At 37.8% G+C, this 17,843-nt stretch overlaps 2 protein-coding genes across 3 annotated transcripts in view; one reads left to right on the top strand and one right to left on the bottom strand.

The window, feature by feature from the left end:
* The window catches only part of LOC134651993 (E3 ubiquitin-protein ligase znrf2), a 191,615-nt gene that overhangs the window by 171,456 nt on the left and 2,316 nt on the right, over nt 1-17,843 (top strand). For both annotated transcript variants that reach the window (XM_063507143.1, XM_063507145.1), the window contains exons 2-3: nt 15,574-15,669; nt 16,698-16,803. In XM_063507143.1, coding sequence (XP_063363213.1) covers nt 15,574-15,669; nt 16,698-16,803 — 202 coding nt within the window. The remainder of the gene's footprint in view (nt 1-15,573; nt 15,670-16,697; nt 16,804-17,843) is intronic.
* Nucleotides 490-5,071, bottom strand: LOC134652258 (uncharacterized). The gene is made up of 3 exons (XM_063507428.1): nt 5,014-5,071; nt 1,084-1,206; nt 490-715 (listed from the first exon to the last, which is right to left on the bottom strand). The coding sequence occupies exons 2-3, from the start codon at nt 1,197-1,199 to the stop codon at nt 490-492; spliced, it is 342 nt and encodes a 113-aa protein (XP_063363498.1). The 5' UTR covers nt 1,200-1,206; nt 5,014-5,071.

Below are 17,843 nucleotides of genomic sequence, written 5' to 3'. Positions count from 1 at the left end.
ATCAGATCATCAGATCATCGATCGAGCTGACATTTTTGAAGGTATTAAAATACAAAGTTTATAAGACAGGGCGAAAAATACCTATGTTGTCGTCCGATAAAATAAAAAAAATCCCATAAAAACGATAGGGTTTATATAGTGGACAAAAATATTATGATTCTTAAAAACTTCTTTCGTAACTCACGAGACTTGACCTACTTTTGACTACCTTTTGTTACTATTATATTGAGCCAACTTTAACCTCTTAGGCCCACTTGCACCATCCCACTAACCCGGGTTAACCCATCAGACCGTTAACCCAGTCTCAAATTGTACTGGTAACCATGGTAACTCCAGGTTTAACCGGTATACCCCGGGTTAGTGAATGGTGCAACTGGTGCAAGTGGCCCTAAGAGAGGCTTCCATGCTAAATCAGTAGGTTAGGGAACGCCTGTGTGCTGACCGCGAGTTTAGAGTTATGGGTAAAGAGCGAATCTGTTTTTGTACGCTCTAGGTACCTCTTGTCGTCCTATTCTTAGGATTAGGAGTCTGCGTATCCTCCATACTCCCAATGTCAGTATCTATCAAGTCCTCCGGCTTCAACCCGTACTCCTGCATAACCTTTTTGAACTCTGATTTCTCCAATTCTTTCAAATCTTTCTTCTGCTGGTCGCTTAGAGTTGGTATCCTTTGGGGGAAATCCATCATGCGACGATTTACGGATCTCTTGCAATCCCTAAAAATATCAGAGGATTGAGAAAATCTAAATGTGATAATAGGGTATTTGACTGTATTTAAAATAAATTATTTTACACCATGCATGAAATAAGGCACCAGAAGATTATAGAGAAACGTAGACAGCAGTTATTTTTAGACACAATTTCTATTTTAAAACCCGTATAAACTATAGACTAGGTAATTAATCAAATAACCTACTCTTTATAGTTTTAGCCTTTTAGGACTCCATACTTGAAGTCGCGCAAGATGTATGAAGTTGCGCGCGAGAACGCAACTCATGCTAGACTGGCTGGGATAAGCTGACGCATAGTTTTACGGGTTATGCCCGTTAGGCTAAACAAAAATAGGATAGTACTTATATAGCACCTGCACAGCGCACAGGAAGCGGACCCCTGGTTCGTGCCCATCGTGCAGAGTTCGCAGGCGCTTTTGCAAACGTAGGTGGCCACTGATGGGATGACGAGCAGCCAGATTAGAAGCATTTGGGAGCTGCAAGGAGACAATAGTGTGCAATGTATTACTGCTATGTTCTACCGCCAGAGTGCAGTAGTAGCGCCTATCGTACACCATAGAGTAACTTATACATACTGTTTTTGACAAGTTTCACAGACAATGGAATATGACCAAGGCGGTTTGTTTACAAAGGGCCTACCGGGAAACGCGAAATCGAAATTCAGCTATCTGCCTCTTTATCGCTCGAATACGCAAGAGTGAGAGAGAGGTTAGATAACAAAATTTCACATAAATCGGTTCAGCGGTTTAAGCGTGAAGAGGTACGAGGGGCGTTCAAAATATTCTCGGTATTGATATCTTACGACCTCTTCTAAAATTTCTTTCGTTACTGGCCGCTAAGGTTTATTCATTGACATTAAAAAAAAGTATAATTCGAACCGAGATAGTCTTTTGTTTTTCTGCAATTGCTGAACAAACATGAACATCATGTGCGAATTGACAATGTTAACTAAATTAGAACATCGATGCGTGATAAAATTCTTGACAAAACAGGGTAAAAATCAAAAAACCATAAAAGAGGAAATGGATTGTGTTTACCGTGAGTCTGCTCCTTCTTTATCTACCATTCAAAAGTGGTCAAGCGAGTTTAAACGCGGAAGGGAGAGTATTGAAGATGACCCTAGACCTGGCCGGCCTGTAGTAGCTACTTCACAAGAAAATATTGATAAAGTGGAAAAACTTATATTGGAAGATGGTCGAGTGAAGGTAAAATCTATAGCACAAGTAACCAATCTCTCTATTGGTACCGTACATTATATTATACATGACCATCTTAATATGTCAAAAGTAAGTGCAAGATGGGTTCCGCGAATGCTGACTCGGCTTCAAAAAGACATGCGTGTAGCTTGTTGTTCCGATTTTAAGAATAGTTACTGGAGATGAAACCTGGGTTCATCATTATGACCCAGAGAGTAAACAAGAGTCCATGCAGTGGCACATTAAGGGTTCAGCTCATCCCAAGAAGTTCAAGGTCATCCCTTCAGCTGGCAAGGTCATGGCCACGATATTTTGGGATTGTGAAGGAGTATTACTAATCGATTATAAAGAAAAAGGTGTAAATATCACAGGACAGTACTACGCTAACATTCTACGTCAATTAAAGGATGTAATTAAAGAAAAGAGGCGAGGAAAGTTAACCAAAGGTATTCTGCTTCTGCATGACAACGCCCCCGTCCATACTGCTCATATTGCCAAGGCAGCTATTGTTGAATGTGGGTTTAAAACTGTTACTCACCCACCGTATAGTCCGGACTTAGCCCCCAGCGACTTCTTTTTGCTCCCCAATCTTAAAAAGGATCTGCGTGGAAATAAATTTTCTGACGATGAAGCATTGAAGGCGGCAGTGGAGGAGCATTTTTACACGAAAGATAAAAAATATTTTTACGAGGGATTAAAAAAAATAATTGATCGATCTTTTAAGTGTATGAACATAGGGGGGGAGTATATTGAAAAATAAAAATATCAAACTTTTCGTACTTGTTTGTTTTCATTCTCATACCGAGAATATTTCGAACACCCCTCGTAACAGACAGAGAGAGTTACTTTCACATTTATAATATTAGTAGGGATAAAATGGATAGATTCCGGAGGAACAAACTTCCAAATATCCAAACTTTTGCATCGTGAGCGAGCGGACACCAGGTGCCCTTGGTGAGCCGTACCGTAATTTTTTCGTGCTGTAATTAGTAAACAGAAAAGATGAATAATAAATATAATAATGGTCTGACGACATTCGTATCGTCAGTCGTTATAGCACTATGAATTTATCATGTAAATAATAAGCCCCTTGTTCATAAAACTTCAATAGTAGTTTATGCAACAGTGATATAATAAGGGTTCTTAAAATTCAAGGGTCGAAGTTACAAAACGAGACGTAGTCGAGTTTTGTAAAAAAATACCGACAATTTTAAGAACCAATTATGAGCTGTTGCATACATTACTTTTTCTATGACAGCTGCAGCAAAAAAAAAAAAAAAAAGAGATATTATTAAAAAAAAAGAGTTATCATTAAAAAAAAGAGTTATTATTAAAAAAAAAAGAGTTATTATTAAAAAAAAAGAGTTATTATTTAAAAAAAATTGAGTTATTATTTAAAAAAAAAAGAGTTATTATTGTAAATGAAAACATACCTCTTTCAATCAAGATGATCGGAACTTGTATCTTTAAAAAAAATAAAGCAGTTGTATTATACTCATAAGATGACTGCTAGCAGTCATCTTATGAGCCTATAGACAAAGCATTCAAATGACATTGCTTTAGATATCACTGTCAGTCATTTAATTGACACATTTAAGTGCTGGAGTAGAAAAACGCCTATATTAAATTGTGCCTTTTCAAAGAAATATTTCAGTGTCGGGTACAAATTAATTTCAACGGCATTGCGGTATCTCAATATCACGTTTAAAGGTGTCGTGTTTCGGAGGTTCCGGGGCAAACTGCCGAATCCGACACAATGAGCAGCCGATGCAACGGAGCGCCGTTTTGTCGACTAAATAACTAAAGTCTATTTTTTTATTCGGTAGACTGAAATGACAGTTAATAGTATGAAATGACATTTCATGTTCATACAATTAACTGTCATTTCAGTCTACGGAATAAAAAAAATAGACTTTAGTGTTTCTTATTCTTCTTCCAGTGCCATCTCCTACCGGAGGTTGGCTATCATGAGGGCTATTCGAACTTTAGACACAGCTGTGCGGAATAATGAGCGTGTGCTCTGTTTGAACCATGTACGGAGATTTTTGAGCCATGAGTTTTCCCTTGGATCTTTCCTTGGATAATGAGTTTAAGGAGTTCATACTTCTCGTTTCGCATGATATGACCAAGGTACTGTAGCTTGCGTTTTTTGACTGTCTTTAAAACCTTGACCTTTTTATTTACTAACTGCAGCACTCTTGTGTGACTACTGTTTAGTTTGTGGAACTAAGTGTTCAGTTTTAAGTTTATAAAATACATATGTATGTTAGTCTGTAAGGTATTTGTAATATGGGCCTGATTTAAATTTCTAAATAAAGGTGACATTCGGATCACCAGCAGTGATGTTGAAACAACAAAATAAACCCATTGTATTTTCCTTCTCAAAATACAATGACTTGAATAAACAGATTAAATCAATCTCTCATTATATTGCCATCTTGACTTTCACGACCTCATTCATCACAGAATTCTAACAAAATTGAACGCAAAACTCCATAATTTGATTATCGATGTACAAAAGCTTAAATTGTATCGAGATAATTTATACAGGGTGTACAGCCGAAAGGGTCAATAAATAAAGTTGTAAGCATTAAATTAAACGTAAAAGGCTTGAAATTCAGAGAATGTCGATAAATTCGTATACTGACTATGTAATTTACTTTCTATACATCTCGCTCGCACTATTACGCGAGTACGAGCGAGATGCATAGAAAGTAAGTTACGTTCTCCATCGCGTTTATGTCAGTGCCAAACTGATGTAGCCAGACAGTAAATACGCAGATAGAAAATGTATGATGAAGTCGCAATTAACCTGGAGCATTTAATAACCGGAGTCGACTTCCAATGCCGAAAACCTTGCACAATTGTGCAAACTATAGTGTGGACTGACGTTTAACTAAAAATTAATTTAAAAATTTAATAAAAATGTTGCAGACTGTTTTGTACAGAAAATGACAGACAAGGCGTCTCCAGTTACTAAATGCTCCAAGCAAAAAACGGAAATCAACGTGTAAACAGGTCCTGATGTGACTTATCAGGCCGTCCACACTTATCCATGTGCCACTGCCACACAAAGCGAATACTCACGACTCGATTTAATGTTTAACTCTCCAAACATTTGTTGAACGTTGCGAGAGACGTCCGGGCACACTAGCATATCGATATTGCTGTATTACGTAAACGTGTTACTCAAACATAATATAGCACAGTATCGGCTTATTGCTCTGAACACTTACGGTTTAACAACCTATATAACTGTATGCCGACCACTACATTGACATTGACTTATTCGCTAACGTCTGTGGAACTTACTTTTTATACATCTCGCTCGCATTATTATATGAGCGATAGAAAGTAAGTTATGCACAAGCTAGCGAATATGTCAGGTCAGTGCCAAGCTCGTGGTGAGGGTACTTTTTAAAATTCACTCGTGTCTTACATTTTTACATGTGCATAGTGCACACAAAGGTTGATTTTGTTCAATAACGCTCATTTCACACTAACACTTTTGAATGATTTAGAATCTTATAGGTAGAATGTCTGTCAAAACTTGTATCAGTTTAAATGGCTGCCAGTTTTCACAGAAGATGTATTTCTGTTGCCGCTATAACAACTAATACTAAAAACAAAATAAAATAAATATTTAAGTACCCATACAACAAACGTGATTTTTTGCCGTTTTTTGCGTAATGGTACGAAACCCTTTGTGCGCGAGTCCGACTCGCTCTTGGCCGGTTTTTATTTTCCTTGTGAAGACAGCAGTGCTTTGTCATTTCAATAGACTCAGGTCACCTTAGTATTTACAAGTAGATGACGGGCTCATAAGTAGGTACACTGTCACTCTTGAAGATTGACATTTTACAAACTTGTCGATTTCAAAAACAGTCGTATCCATGTTCTTATATTGCTATGAAAGGAAACTCAATTTACTTCTCGCGCATATTCGAAAACCATCATTGAGTTATTGCATGAATTCATTCAGCGACAACTTATTAAACCAGTGCCTTGCGCTCTGATACTTCTGATTACGTGTTTTTGGCAAGCAAATCCCAAACAGACATTCGAGTTTGATGTGTATCATATCCGATACCAATCCATTGCCAGATTGATTCCCCAAAGCGATTAGCTGTATCAAACGGACCAAAATATCCGTGTAATTAAACCTCAAAATTAGACGCCTTTAAATAATTTACACTGTACCAGCTCGAACACAAACACGTGGACGTATGACTTCCGAATCTCGCCTTTATCAATATTATGACGTAAATCGTAAAATAAATCAATTAGATAGGGTATACTCATACTTGAGGAGCATAAAAAATACTTCCATATTTATTTCTGTGCCTGTACTGCCTGTTATTTTTGATTAGTTTTATCATTCAACCCATCTTTGTCACACTCGTTGTTCAACATAAGGTCTTCTCTTTCGGTGTGCGGGAGCTCATTAGCACGTGTACATTTCTCGCTTGTCCAGTCGCGACTAAAGGCAACTTGTCCAATTTGTCACAAGGTAAGCGCTTCAATTTTGGAACGCCTATAACCTATCTTGAGTTATAAATCATTGAAAATAAATATGATTCGACTTTCAATCTCGATTGAAATCTGCAGTCAATAGCCTCTCCAATTCCCGGGCCAAATGGAAAGCGATTCCGAATTATAATTTTCACGAAAGTGTTGTTCAGTTTGCTGATTATTTACGAGCTGGGTCGATTCCAATGACGGTAAATGGGAACGGTATTCCAATCAACGAGGAAGTATTTCATTTCATTATTTGTGTCGAAGTCTAGTCAAAGGTCTCACTTTGTCGCTTACCTTAAGAACGAGATTTGCTTGTATCTTTATACGAATTACCTGTCAAAGCATGCTATGGCAAGCGACAAAGTGGTATTTTTTGCTTAGAAACGACACACATATTAAATAAAGAAATACATAAATAAAAATAAATAAATATTATAAGACATTCTTACACAGATTGACTAAGTGATATTAAGAGAATGGTTTTTGGTGAAACAAAATTGAAAATACTATCGTATACCATACCAACAGTTACCAACTAAAGAAATGCAAAGACATTTAACGGTGTGCGAGTTCTGATATGCGTTGGGCTTCTTCTTCAAGTAAATGAAGTAAGTTCAACTTCGACAAGCTAGCTTAGTTAGCTTACTTTTTCTATGAGAGCCCAAAGAATTAAAAGTATTCGAATTTAAACTGTTGTGAGACATACTAACATTGAATAAATTATTCAAAATTAAAAGTATTTTTTTTAAATAGGAAGGATATTTTTGACGACTTTTCCCGCTTAGTAATTTCTGCTTTTGACTCTACAACGTCGCTGAAAATAATTGCTCGAGTGTTTCCGTACATGAGAGGCTCCGTTGGTTGGACTACTAGTCAAATAGAGCGATTGGTCCGTGAGCCTGCAATATTGGACTTTATTGAGCCTTTGTTTCGTACACAATGACTTCGATATCGTTATTGAAAGCCACCTGAGCATCGGAATAACGAAGATGGGCTTTTAAGGAATTGAATAATGGAATATTTTGTTAAGGATGATGTAATGTATGAGGGTGTTTGTCTTATTCTTAAATAATTCTATGAAATAGGTACTCATATTTTGTGATTTTTTAATATACATACTTGAAGTCAAAAGTCAAAATATACTTTATTCATGTAGGCCTAGCAACAAGCATGTAGTTTATGAATCGTAACTAGTTATTACATATAATATATTATCTTAAGCTATTTATCAGAGCAACTTATTGATGTTATTATTCCATAATAACATTGGATTATTATACAAATCAAATTTAACACTAGGAATTTCACAAAAGGATTCGCAAAAACATTCTTATTTGCAAAAAAATATGATATTTTTTCAGCCAAATTACTGGTCTTTAGTACTGACTTCGCAATGTAGTAGGTATGTCGAAAGTAAATTAAGTATTAATATTTACACTCTAGGTATATACGTTAGTACCTATTTCATTAAATAATCCATGTTTCATCGAGGGCTTAATAACGATACAGATTTTTTATGTGTTCGTAGAATTTGATGCCGTAAGCACAATTATTTTCTTAAAGCTCTTTATACTTTTTAGGATTCTCACTCTTTAGATATTTCTTACAGGTTCGAGACGTAATACCTTCAATAACCTTAAACAAATACATAATGCTTTTATTTTATGGTAGTTTGAAATACAGTTCTACTAAAACTCAAAAAAACATACATAATAATGAGAAAATCTAACTTGTGTAAACATTATTATGGCAGGTGTCCGTACGTCTTTGCAATAACCCAGTCTCATAGTCCACCCAAACATCAGTCCATAGACCGGTATTCTGTTCACTTTTTCTACAATAGTCCCAATGCCTGCTGACACCGGTTCATGGGTGTCTATTGTTGCACCTGTGAACGGGTCCCAGCAGGCGTTCTACATGACATCAAAGCTCTCCAAAGGGGCTCTACGTGTTGGATCTATATCCCCACGCAAGCCTATCAAAAGACCGGGATTTATATTTAAAAAAAAGAAAATCTAAAAATAAGTACCATTCTAAAGCATGAAAATCTAAACTACAATTAATTAATGTAAATATACATTCCTAACAATCACTTATCTATTAACTCACATTTATAGACGATATCGCGAAATTTATTTTATTACCTTTCGTCGTCGGTAACAAAATACATTTCGCGATAGACCCCTCTATAAATGTGAGTTAACAGATAGATATGTGTTCATAATGCGAAAGTTTTAAATATTAAATTACTAATCTATCGATACAATCCGTTTTAGATCTCTATGTAGGTACATCCACGGGTCCCGGAAGGGAACATGAAATACCTTTTATGCTTCTATCTGCAGGAAATTCTAAAATGTACTCCGATCCGCGGGCTTTTCAATATGACGTAGGCGTTTTAGTTAGGCATGATAAATTGATAGTTACTATACTTACTAGGACCAACCAATGGTAGGTAAATGGTTATTGTATGTAGCAAAACTATAACCGCTTTGATAACCTCATGTCAAGATTTGGCGCAGGCACTAGTGTTCACGGAAGGCGGTTGCCATCTAACCCAGCAACCCGGATGCAGCATTTATTGGGACTATTCCGGTTTCCTTACAAATCACAATGTTTTTGTTTACTGAAAAGCGACTGTGTAAATATTAAAGAGTTCCTTCCTTTAGTTTGTTCCACTTACATAAAAAAAAACAACGGGTTGCACTCCGGAAGTGCCGACAGAAGTGAAAACTCAATGACGTCTTACGGTCACGTGATCGTCTTACGCAGTCTCGAGTTTAACATTTTTTCCCCACCTCAAAAAGTGCACAGAGCCGCTAAAGAAGTTTTTGACTTTAAAAACTTGATACGAGCTAGGTGGCTGTAGTTTAGTATTATAGGTATCTTTTAATAACACTAGGAGAGTTAGACCTAGCATTCCACACAACACGGCTCCTCGCATAATTTCTCCAGTTTTTTAATCACTACAGTATACCTAACAAGTCCCTATTTAATGAGCCAGTAACATTAAACCGCCTTACTGTAATCCACCTTAACCACTTAAAAGCAAATAGACGTATGTGCGTGCGAGCGAAACATTCTTAAGACGTTTTGGTATATTAAGATGAAGTACGTGACGAGTATACGGATAGTGTTTTGCTACCACACTTGCCTTGGGCTAATAAAGCTAGTTTATTAGGGTTTGTGAAATAAGTGCTATGCCGTTTGGTGCCATTGCCATACGTTCTCGAATACTCTGGACCATATAAGGCCAGGTCATGCGTGGCTCACTCTGCGATTTCGTCGCGTCTCTACAAGTACCTACAAGTATGTACATGCGGCCCACACCAATTTTGGTGTCTAGCCATAGTAGTTGCCGCGCACCGCTATGGTACGGACGCCTCCTCGCTCTTGCGCCACCTTGCGGCCATATCTGTCGCAATACTCGCAATAGACGCTTTTTTTTAAAAGAATGTGTCTTCTGTACCTATTACTATTATTTATTCTGTGGCCAGGTCATGCAGTATAACCTAGGAGTGAAATGGAACTAGCGTCTTTACCTTTCGCGGCTGACATATTTAAACTTTGTCAATAATAGCAGATACTGGCAACATTTGGGTGCTTTAGCTCGGTTAATAAATTGTATTTGAAAACAAACACTATTCAACATTCTCTAAAGAAAAGTGTTCGCTCTTAAATTAAATCCACCGACGATCGAAGATATAAAACGGAGTATCCCCACTCATACATATTTACTACATTTCGACGGTGTTATAAACAGCTCCTAACATATATGTTCGTACTTCGTACATTGACGCTGACACGTACCAACATAACGTCAGGCGTCAGAATATCAAACACGTACGGCGAATACATATTACATAGACTAGGAATCCTCTAGACGGAGTTTAGAGCAATTATTTCATACTACCGATGCAGCCAAAAATACGGGGGTGCGGGGGGACGAGGTGAGCGAATCCCGTGCCGTGATTGGTCCGTTCAAAGACACGGACCAATCACGGCACGGGATTCTGACACTTTGACTCGAAGATGGAGTAAAACTACCGTATATAGTGGCAGAGGGGGTAGCGTTACTATGCTCAGTCTAGAGGATGTCTTGTCTGTGACATATTACGTATGCGGTTTTCCTGCTATATTGCGGGCTAAAAAGATAACGTAGCTACGGAGGTAAGGTCAATATGACTAATTCCATAATAGGGGCTATTCCGTCCACCAGCGTATACTCGTATTTCTTTGATTTTCAATCATCTGCTGTTGATTGCTGAGACTAGCAATTTATTGTCTCATGCAATTCTCTGTTATTTTTATTATTAATGAAATAATAAATATTTACTTGGATGTCCATCGCGAGATTCACGAGTTGCGTGGCTCAAAAGTTTTAATTAAACAAAGATAATTTATTCACAACATTTTTATATTATGCAAAAAGTATCAGACTATTTATCAGGCCAATTCGAACGTACACTGATAGCTCACTGATAGAATCAGAATGACAACCAACTGGGGCCCGTTTCTCAAAAGCTTGTAACTTGTAATACAAGCGGATGTCACTTTTTGACAGCTTTTGTTAGAAAGGGACTTCCACTTGTATTACAAATTACACAAGCTTTTGAGAAACGGGCTCTGATGTCATTCAGTTATCATGTATTTCGATCGTACTTGTACAGTTGTAGTGCATAATTAATTAATTATTATCCATCGTATTTTCACGGAAACGTACGAACGTGTCTTGCTATTTCAGTCAGTCTCGGTAAAAAAAGTACTGAGGTTGACTGAAGTCGCATGACAAATACGATCGTTTCCGAGAAAGTACGAAGCAAAACAATTATGCACTACATCTGTACCTACATTCTATATGTATTGGCGCGGGCGAGACTAAATAACATCATTCAAATACCATTCTGAGGGGCTACCGCGAAAAACGAATTTCGTAAATTGCGGGTATTTTTGTCTGTCACTTTAATTGTGCCTTGGACTAAAAGAGAAAGATCCCCGCAATTTGCGAAATTCGGTTTTCGCGGTAACCCCTCTGATGTCAGTGTACGTTCGTATTATTGGCCTGTATCTATCAGCGACCGTTCGGCGCGATTCCGCATAAAAATCGAATAATTAGAGAAGAAATTTACAGTCGAATGGATGTCTTAATTGACTGGTTTCTTTGTTCTTCGCTCCGTTGAATGGACTAGGTCAGGGGTCGGCAAACTTTTGAGGAAGTCACCGACAGTAGTAATCACCAGTTTTAGGAATCTCAAAGAGCCGCTCATTTTGTTTTCAGTGGTATCAGGACTCAAGCGCCACTTGCACCAACCCATGCACTAACCGGTTAAACCTTACCATAGTACAAACTGGTAACCATGGTAACTCCAGGTTTAACCGGTTAACCCTGGGTTAGTGGATGGTGCAAGTGGCCCTAAATGTGATAATTAGTCGCTCGAAGAGCCGCAATCTACATCTTGCATCTGATCATTCATGGTTGAGAATGTGACTTAATCCTTAGTGGTAGAGCTTACTGTAGAAGCTTTCCCACTTTATAGTCATGAAGGATAAGACCGCTGTTAAAACACTTGGTATAAGTGCTATCTTGCCAAACCAAGTTACGAGTATATATACTATGTTGCATTTGAGTTCGGATTTTACATTGTCAAACCTTTTTTGGAATTTATTAGGCCCCATACATTCCACGACTCTTCTCTTTCTGAACAGACTCTTTTCTTTCTATTCTACCAAAGAATACAATACTCGATCTGTACTTGATCTGTACCTGATCTGTACCTACGTCACCCTAAGAAGAAGGATTTAGTTTAGTCTTATTCTCAACAAAACTATTTACAGATAAATTAAAAAGAGTAATAGAGAAGTATGTCAGTCTTTTTGACATTGACACAAATTTAGTTTTATCCGTTTTATCATGGTTTTATCGCTGCAAAGAAATAGAAATAAGAATAGAATATAATATAAGAATAAATAGTGCTGGATTTATCATAATTGTAATAATTTAGAGCTAAGTTAGCGGCGTCAAGTGTCGTTTCGTACCAATGAGTTATAGTGCTGAAAAACTTCATGGAAATAGCGGTAAGGAGATCTGCATCCTGCAAAATTTTAATGGAGTAAATATATGAATTGCCCGAGTTACATAAGTTTTAGTGTCTCTAACATATGTAGCCAAATTAAAGATAAAAAAACTGGCCAAGTGCGAGTCGGACTCGCGCACGAAGGGTTCCGTACTATTACCAATGATCTTTGACTATTACGCAAAAACGGAAATAAAATCACGTCTGTTGTATGGGAGCCCCACTTAAATATTTATTTTATTGTGTATTTAGTATTTGTTGTTACAGCGGCATCAGAAATACATAATCTGTAAAAATTTCAAGTGTCTAGCTATCACGGTTCATGAGTTACAGCCTGGACAGACAGACGGAAAGTGGTCTTAGTAATAGGGACCCGTTTTACCCTTTGGGTACGGAACCCTAAAAAAATCAGCAAGAAATTGTAAAGCGATCGAAGTAACCTTGCTTACAACACTCAACTAATTATCAATGGACCATATGTCCTTCCAATAAGGTTTACTTTACAATTCGTCGCTTAACAGTCCGACAGTAATACAGGTAGTAGATAACTACAGCTAAACAGAGGCCGTATATCTTTATTAGGCGTTCATTAGCCAGATTAGCCTGCAGTGATCGCAATCACATGTACGTCACGACGGTTAATATGGCGGGCTTGCGTCAGGATAATGCGTTAGACCCTGAGAACATGGTAGTAGTAGTAGTAATATGGCTACCATTGGTAGGTGAGGGTTTTCAGAAAAAATTGAACATTTTCTCATTCAATAGTACTCGTGATTCTGAGCAGAAATAACCCAAAAGTTGATGGATTTTCGAAAAAAGTAAATGGTACACTTATAAGTGAAAATGCCCATATGTACGATAACGGTATAAAAGGTGGATTAGGTAGAATAGGCAGGTACTAGGTACACGTACTATGCGTCACATAGAGGTAGAATAACTAGTAACGCTCGAAGCAGAAGTCTTAAGTTTATTAGGCGTTCATTATCCTGCAATGATCGCAATCACATGTACGTCACGACGGTCAATATGGCTGGGTTGCGTCAGGATAATGCGTTATGCCCTGAGAACATGGTAGCAGTAGTAATATGGCTAGCATTGGTATATGTACGATAACGGTATAAAAGCTGGATTAGGTGGATATACGATCGAGAACGTAATTTATTTTCTTTACATCTCGCTCGCACTGACGTGCGAGTGCGAGCAAGATGCATAGAAAGTAAATTACGTTCTGGATGGCGTTTATGTCAGTGCCAAACTGGTGGTAGCCACTCTGTACCTATAGTGCTGTATATAAGCGTTAGCATAGCGCTGAACATAACATAGTACGTAGACGTAAATCGGTCGCCATCATTTTTGATTTAGAATTCTTTTTACCAACTGTTATTCTTTTTATTCGTTCGCTTCTCTAAATTACCAAGTTTAATACCAAGATTACCAAGAACTAAGAATGATATGATGTATAGGTATATTTTACGTGCAAAGTTACGAACTCATATCTCTTGTGTCCCTGCGTTTTATGTGTTGTTATGCTTGACGTCGATTCATTAATATGTTTAGTCGTCGTCAGTCTGACGGCTTCCTAGTAATCTAATAACAAGCGAATGACAGTATCAGTGACAATAGATCATTGAGCTGAACAATAATACATAAATCACATTTGGAAGTAGCGATACGAGTTCTGACGCAGACATATGACGACTTATGACTGTTAATAATTATCTGTGTAGACCCGGGAGTAAATATCACGGTGTAATAAAATCACTTTTTTTAATAGGACCAATTACTTTCTTTTGCGACATTTTGTTTTCTTTCTGTTAATATGTGTCTTTGTCATGAGTGTCATGACCTACGAAAAATACATCATGATAGCAGATTTCACGTTCGTTGTTTTAAAATATTGTTGTTATTGTTGTTGTTATTGTTATTGTTGTTTGGTTTTATACGACAGACAAACGGATTGGATGCGATGGAGGGATTGGAGGGATTTAAAATAGCGGGTAATTTTTTTTTAATCCTGCAACTGAAAACTGACTGAACTGACTGGCTGAATTTACGCTGTCGCGGTTGTATATGAACTAATTTTATGAATTGCTGCATTTTATGGACTTTAAATTTATCACGTTTTATCTCACATCACATCGTCCTAATTAACACGTTGAGTGCCGGGAACCCGCTCGGCGGGTTCTATAGTCGTAGCCGCTTTCCTCTACAAAGCGGGAAAATGCTAGGATCGGCTTCGAGCGTAGCGCTACGAAAACGTTGGCAGTTAATGTGTTCACTTGAATTTTCATTTTATCACGTTTTAAACTTGGTTGGTTTATTTTCCCATAAACTTCACATACGACATTGAGAAAGGAAGCTATAATTTTATGACGGAATATGTTGCGAATATTTACCGACTTACCAGAATGTAACGTACGTGTATAATATACGTGTTTTTTACGTGAGAAGTCAAGGCTATAGGTTGAATGCTAAAGTTTCTACGTGACAATTTACAAAACAACATTTTGTGATCCGTACGTTTTAATATTCTAGTGAATTTCGTGATGTCCACTAATTGAAAACATTTATACTAATAGCATTAGACGAATTATTAATCGAATAACATTCACAGAATTGTCAATTTGTCATTTATTGGTTGAATAAGTGTTGTACCTACTCTTCAAGTAGTCCGGGAACGACATAAAAAAAGTTAAAAAATCTCGTAAAATTGAGAATACCCTTTTTAACACATTCAGTGCCGAACTATCGGGTAATTTATGATTTCGTGCCCAGGCCGGACGACCCGATAGTCGGGATCGTGGTACTACAGTTTATTGTTTTGGGAGAGTTATTTTCCTTATTTATGAAATAATAAATATTTTGGACCATAGTTGTTTGATTTTGGATTATAGTTGGGTGGTTTTATGGTACTCAAGACTATAATTAATCGATACTTTCCATTACCGTTTCCCGATTACAAATTCAATTGAAATAACGGTGTACTGTTGCTGTTGGGTCCTCCAGGGCGTGATTTTTTCTTCTAGCCACTAACATAGTTGTTATGTTGTTGCAGGAATCAAATGTCCAGTTTGCAGCAAATTCGTGCTGCCAGACGACATCGAGTGCCACCTCGTCATGTGCCTCACCAGGCCTCGCCTTTCCTATAACGGTCAGTATTAGCGTATTCACGACAGTCTCAAAGGCATGCGAGTTTCATCGCAAATGATGTAACCTCAATGGTTCGCAATGTAACTAAAATCGTATACGCGAGTTCGCGCGCCGTCTAAATGAGCCCTTAGGTATACATATTTAAGAGTTTAGTAAATATCCCTGCATGATTAAATAAAAAATATAGCCAACTGCAGAACAACCAAGTTCATGGACTTAGTAGCAGAGGTGCATTGCTCGTTGAACTGGCGGACAGTCGCCGGGCAAAACGTTTCTTGAGTGTTAACCATGTTGACCGACGATTTGGTAAAACATTTGCAAGGAAATGATTAGGCAGTAGGTATAGTCTTTATAGCAAAGAGGATTGATTGTAATAGAGAGGTAAAGTCTAAGAAAAAAACGTGCCCCTTAGTTTGACATCCAAAACAGATGGTGCTCCTGGCGAACCTCAACTTTTGTTCTTTCAAGCGCCATCTCGTTTGCCTGTCAAATTTGAAGCACTAAATTGTCTTAACTTTTACGCATCTTACTCAATCATTATATCTTTGGCCTTTGGTAATAGGATACATAATGAAGCAGTGAACGTGCTCGTACTGAAATAGTATTTTATACAATCATGATATAATGGAGGGCTTTTCAGTCTAGTACCGTGTTTAGGCAACGAAGCTCTACAACAAAAAAAATACAGAAAACCAAAAGTATACAGCTAAGATGCGCGAGCAGCCGCGATACCTTCATACTCGTACGCGACCCGGCCCCCGCGCCCCGCGCCCCCCGGCCGGTTGGTCAACGACACCTTCTCGTAACTCATGAGGCCCTGGTACTTGCTCCGCACTAAATTCAGCTTTTGATTGGTCAATTTCACTATAGTTGACTAAACTGTATAGAAATGAATATTATAGTTGAGTTGGGGGGTCCCATAGTGAAAAAAGTATGCGATTTCACTTTGGTATACGAAGTCTTAATTCAAGCATTGCAGTCGACGAGTAGAAAACTATATTATTAAAACGTGTTGTGTTGTCGTTTCAGAGGACGTGCTCTCCGACTCAAAGGGCGAGTGCGTGATCTGTCTCGAGGAGCTGACCGCCGGAGACACCATCGCGAGGCTGCCCTGCCTCTGCATCTACCACAAGGGGTAATTGACCTGTTCAATTTGATACTTATATTACCTAAAGCTATGCCATCTTCTTGCCTACTTATAATACTTATTGCGTTGTCAGTCGGCAACATAATAGGGATGATGACACATGTTGAATTTTTAAATAGATAGTAAATGAGCAATTTATCACAATAATGTGGATAACTGGATATTCAAAAAATACGGAAATGTTACAAAAATACAGGACCTGAAAGTTTCAAAATTTAAGTTTTTTTTTAACTTCCAAAAACGATAAAAGTAAGGGTACCATTCGATTCCTTACATTTTATCAAAAAAATATTGTACAGCAACTATATACATAATAAACGCAATATTTCACGGACAAAAACGCAATTTTCTTCGTTTTGTCCATACAGTCCATACTACAAGATGGGATCTCTGGGACCTTGCCGTCACGTTCACTTGTCCTTTTGTTCAGGGCGTTTCGCGAGTGAAGTGCGACCGTCAGACTTTGACTATAATTTCTGACTTTTGTATTGCTTTAATGCAATGGGTCCCATATAGACATTTGATCCTAAAAACAAACCCGATCGATTGATACCATAAATGAAAATTAGTCATGTAGCCTATTAAAGGCTGCTTTATTAAGTTCAGCGATATGAATATAGGTATGTATAGATCAGGGGTTTTCAAAGTGGGGGGCGCGACCACATTTTAAGGGGGGCGCGGGGCCTCGGGAAATTTGAATACGATTACCTAATGGTTCTCCGTTTCCTTGCATCGAAGCGAAGGGGGGCGTGGGAACTTCATTTTAGGCAGCAGGAGGCGTGCCTAAAAAAAGTTTGGGAACCCCTGGTATAGATCATACTGAATAACTTTTATCGTGGTATCAACTATGAAATCGGGGAAAACAGACTAGGTATTTTATGTATTTTGACTGCTTCTTGCGTAACCTCTAATTTATTCGTACATCATCCAAGCAGAGTATGGTTAAAGAAGGAAAAAGCGGCCAAGTGCGAGTCGGACTCGCCCATGAAGGGTTCCGTATTTAGGCGATTTATGACGTATAAAAAAAA

The sequence above is a fragment of the Cydia amplana genome, chromosome 11, assembly GCF_948474715.1.
Source record: "Cydia amplana chromosome 11, ilCydAmpl1.1, whole genome shotgun sequence".
NCBI lineage: Eukaryota > Metazoa > Arthropoda > Insecta > Lepidoptera > Tortricidae > Cydia > Cydia amplana.
This window is presented reverse-complemented; position numbering and strand designations above follow the sequence as displayed.

Bases quoted from the DNA above. Each gene is read 5' to 3' on its own strand.
- LOC134652258 (XM_063507428.1), bottom strand. From the start codon at position 1,199: ATGCTTCTAATCTGGCTGCTCGTCATCCCATCAGTGGCCACCTACGTT. The intron at 716-1,083 runs GTGCTATATAAG...TGATATTTTTAG, and splicing joins GCTTCCTGTGCGCTGTGCAG to GGATTGCAAGAGATCCGTAA.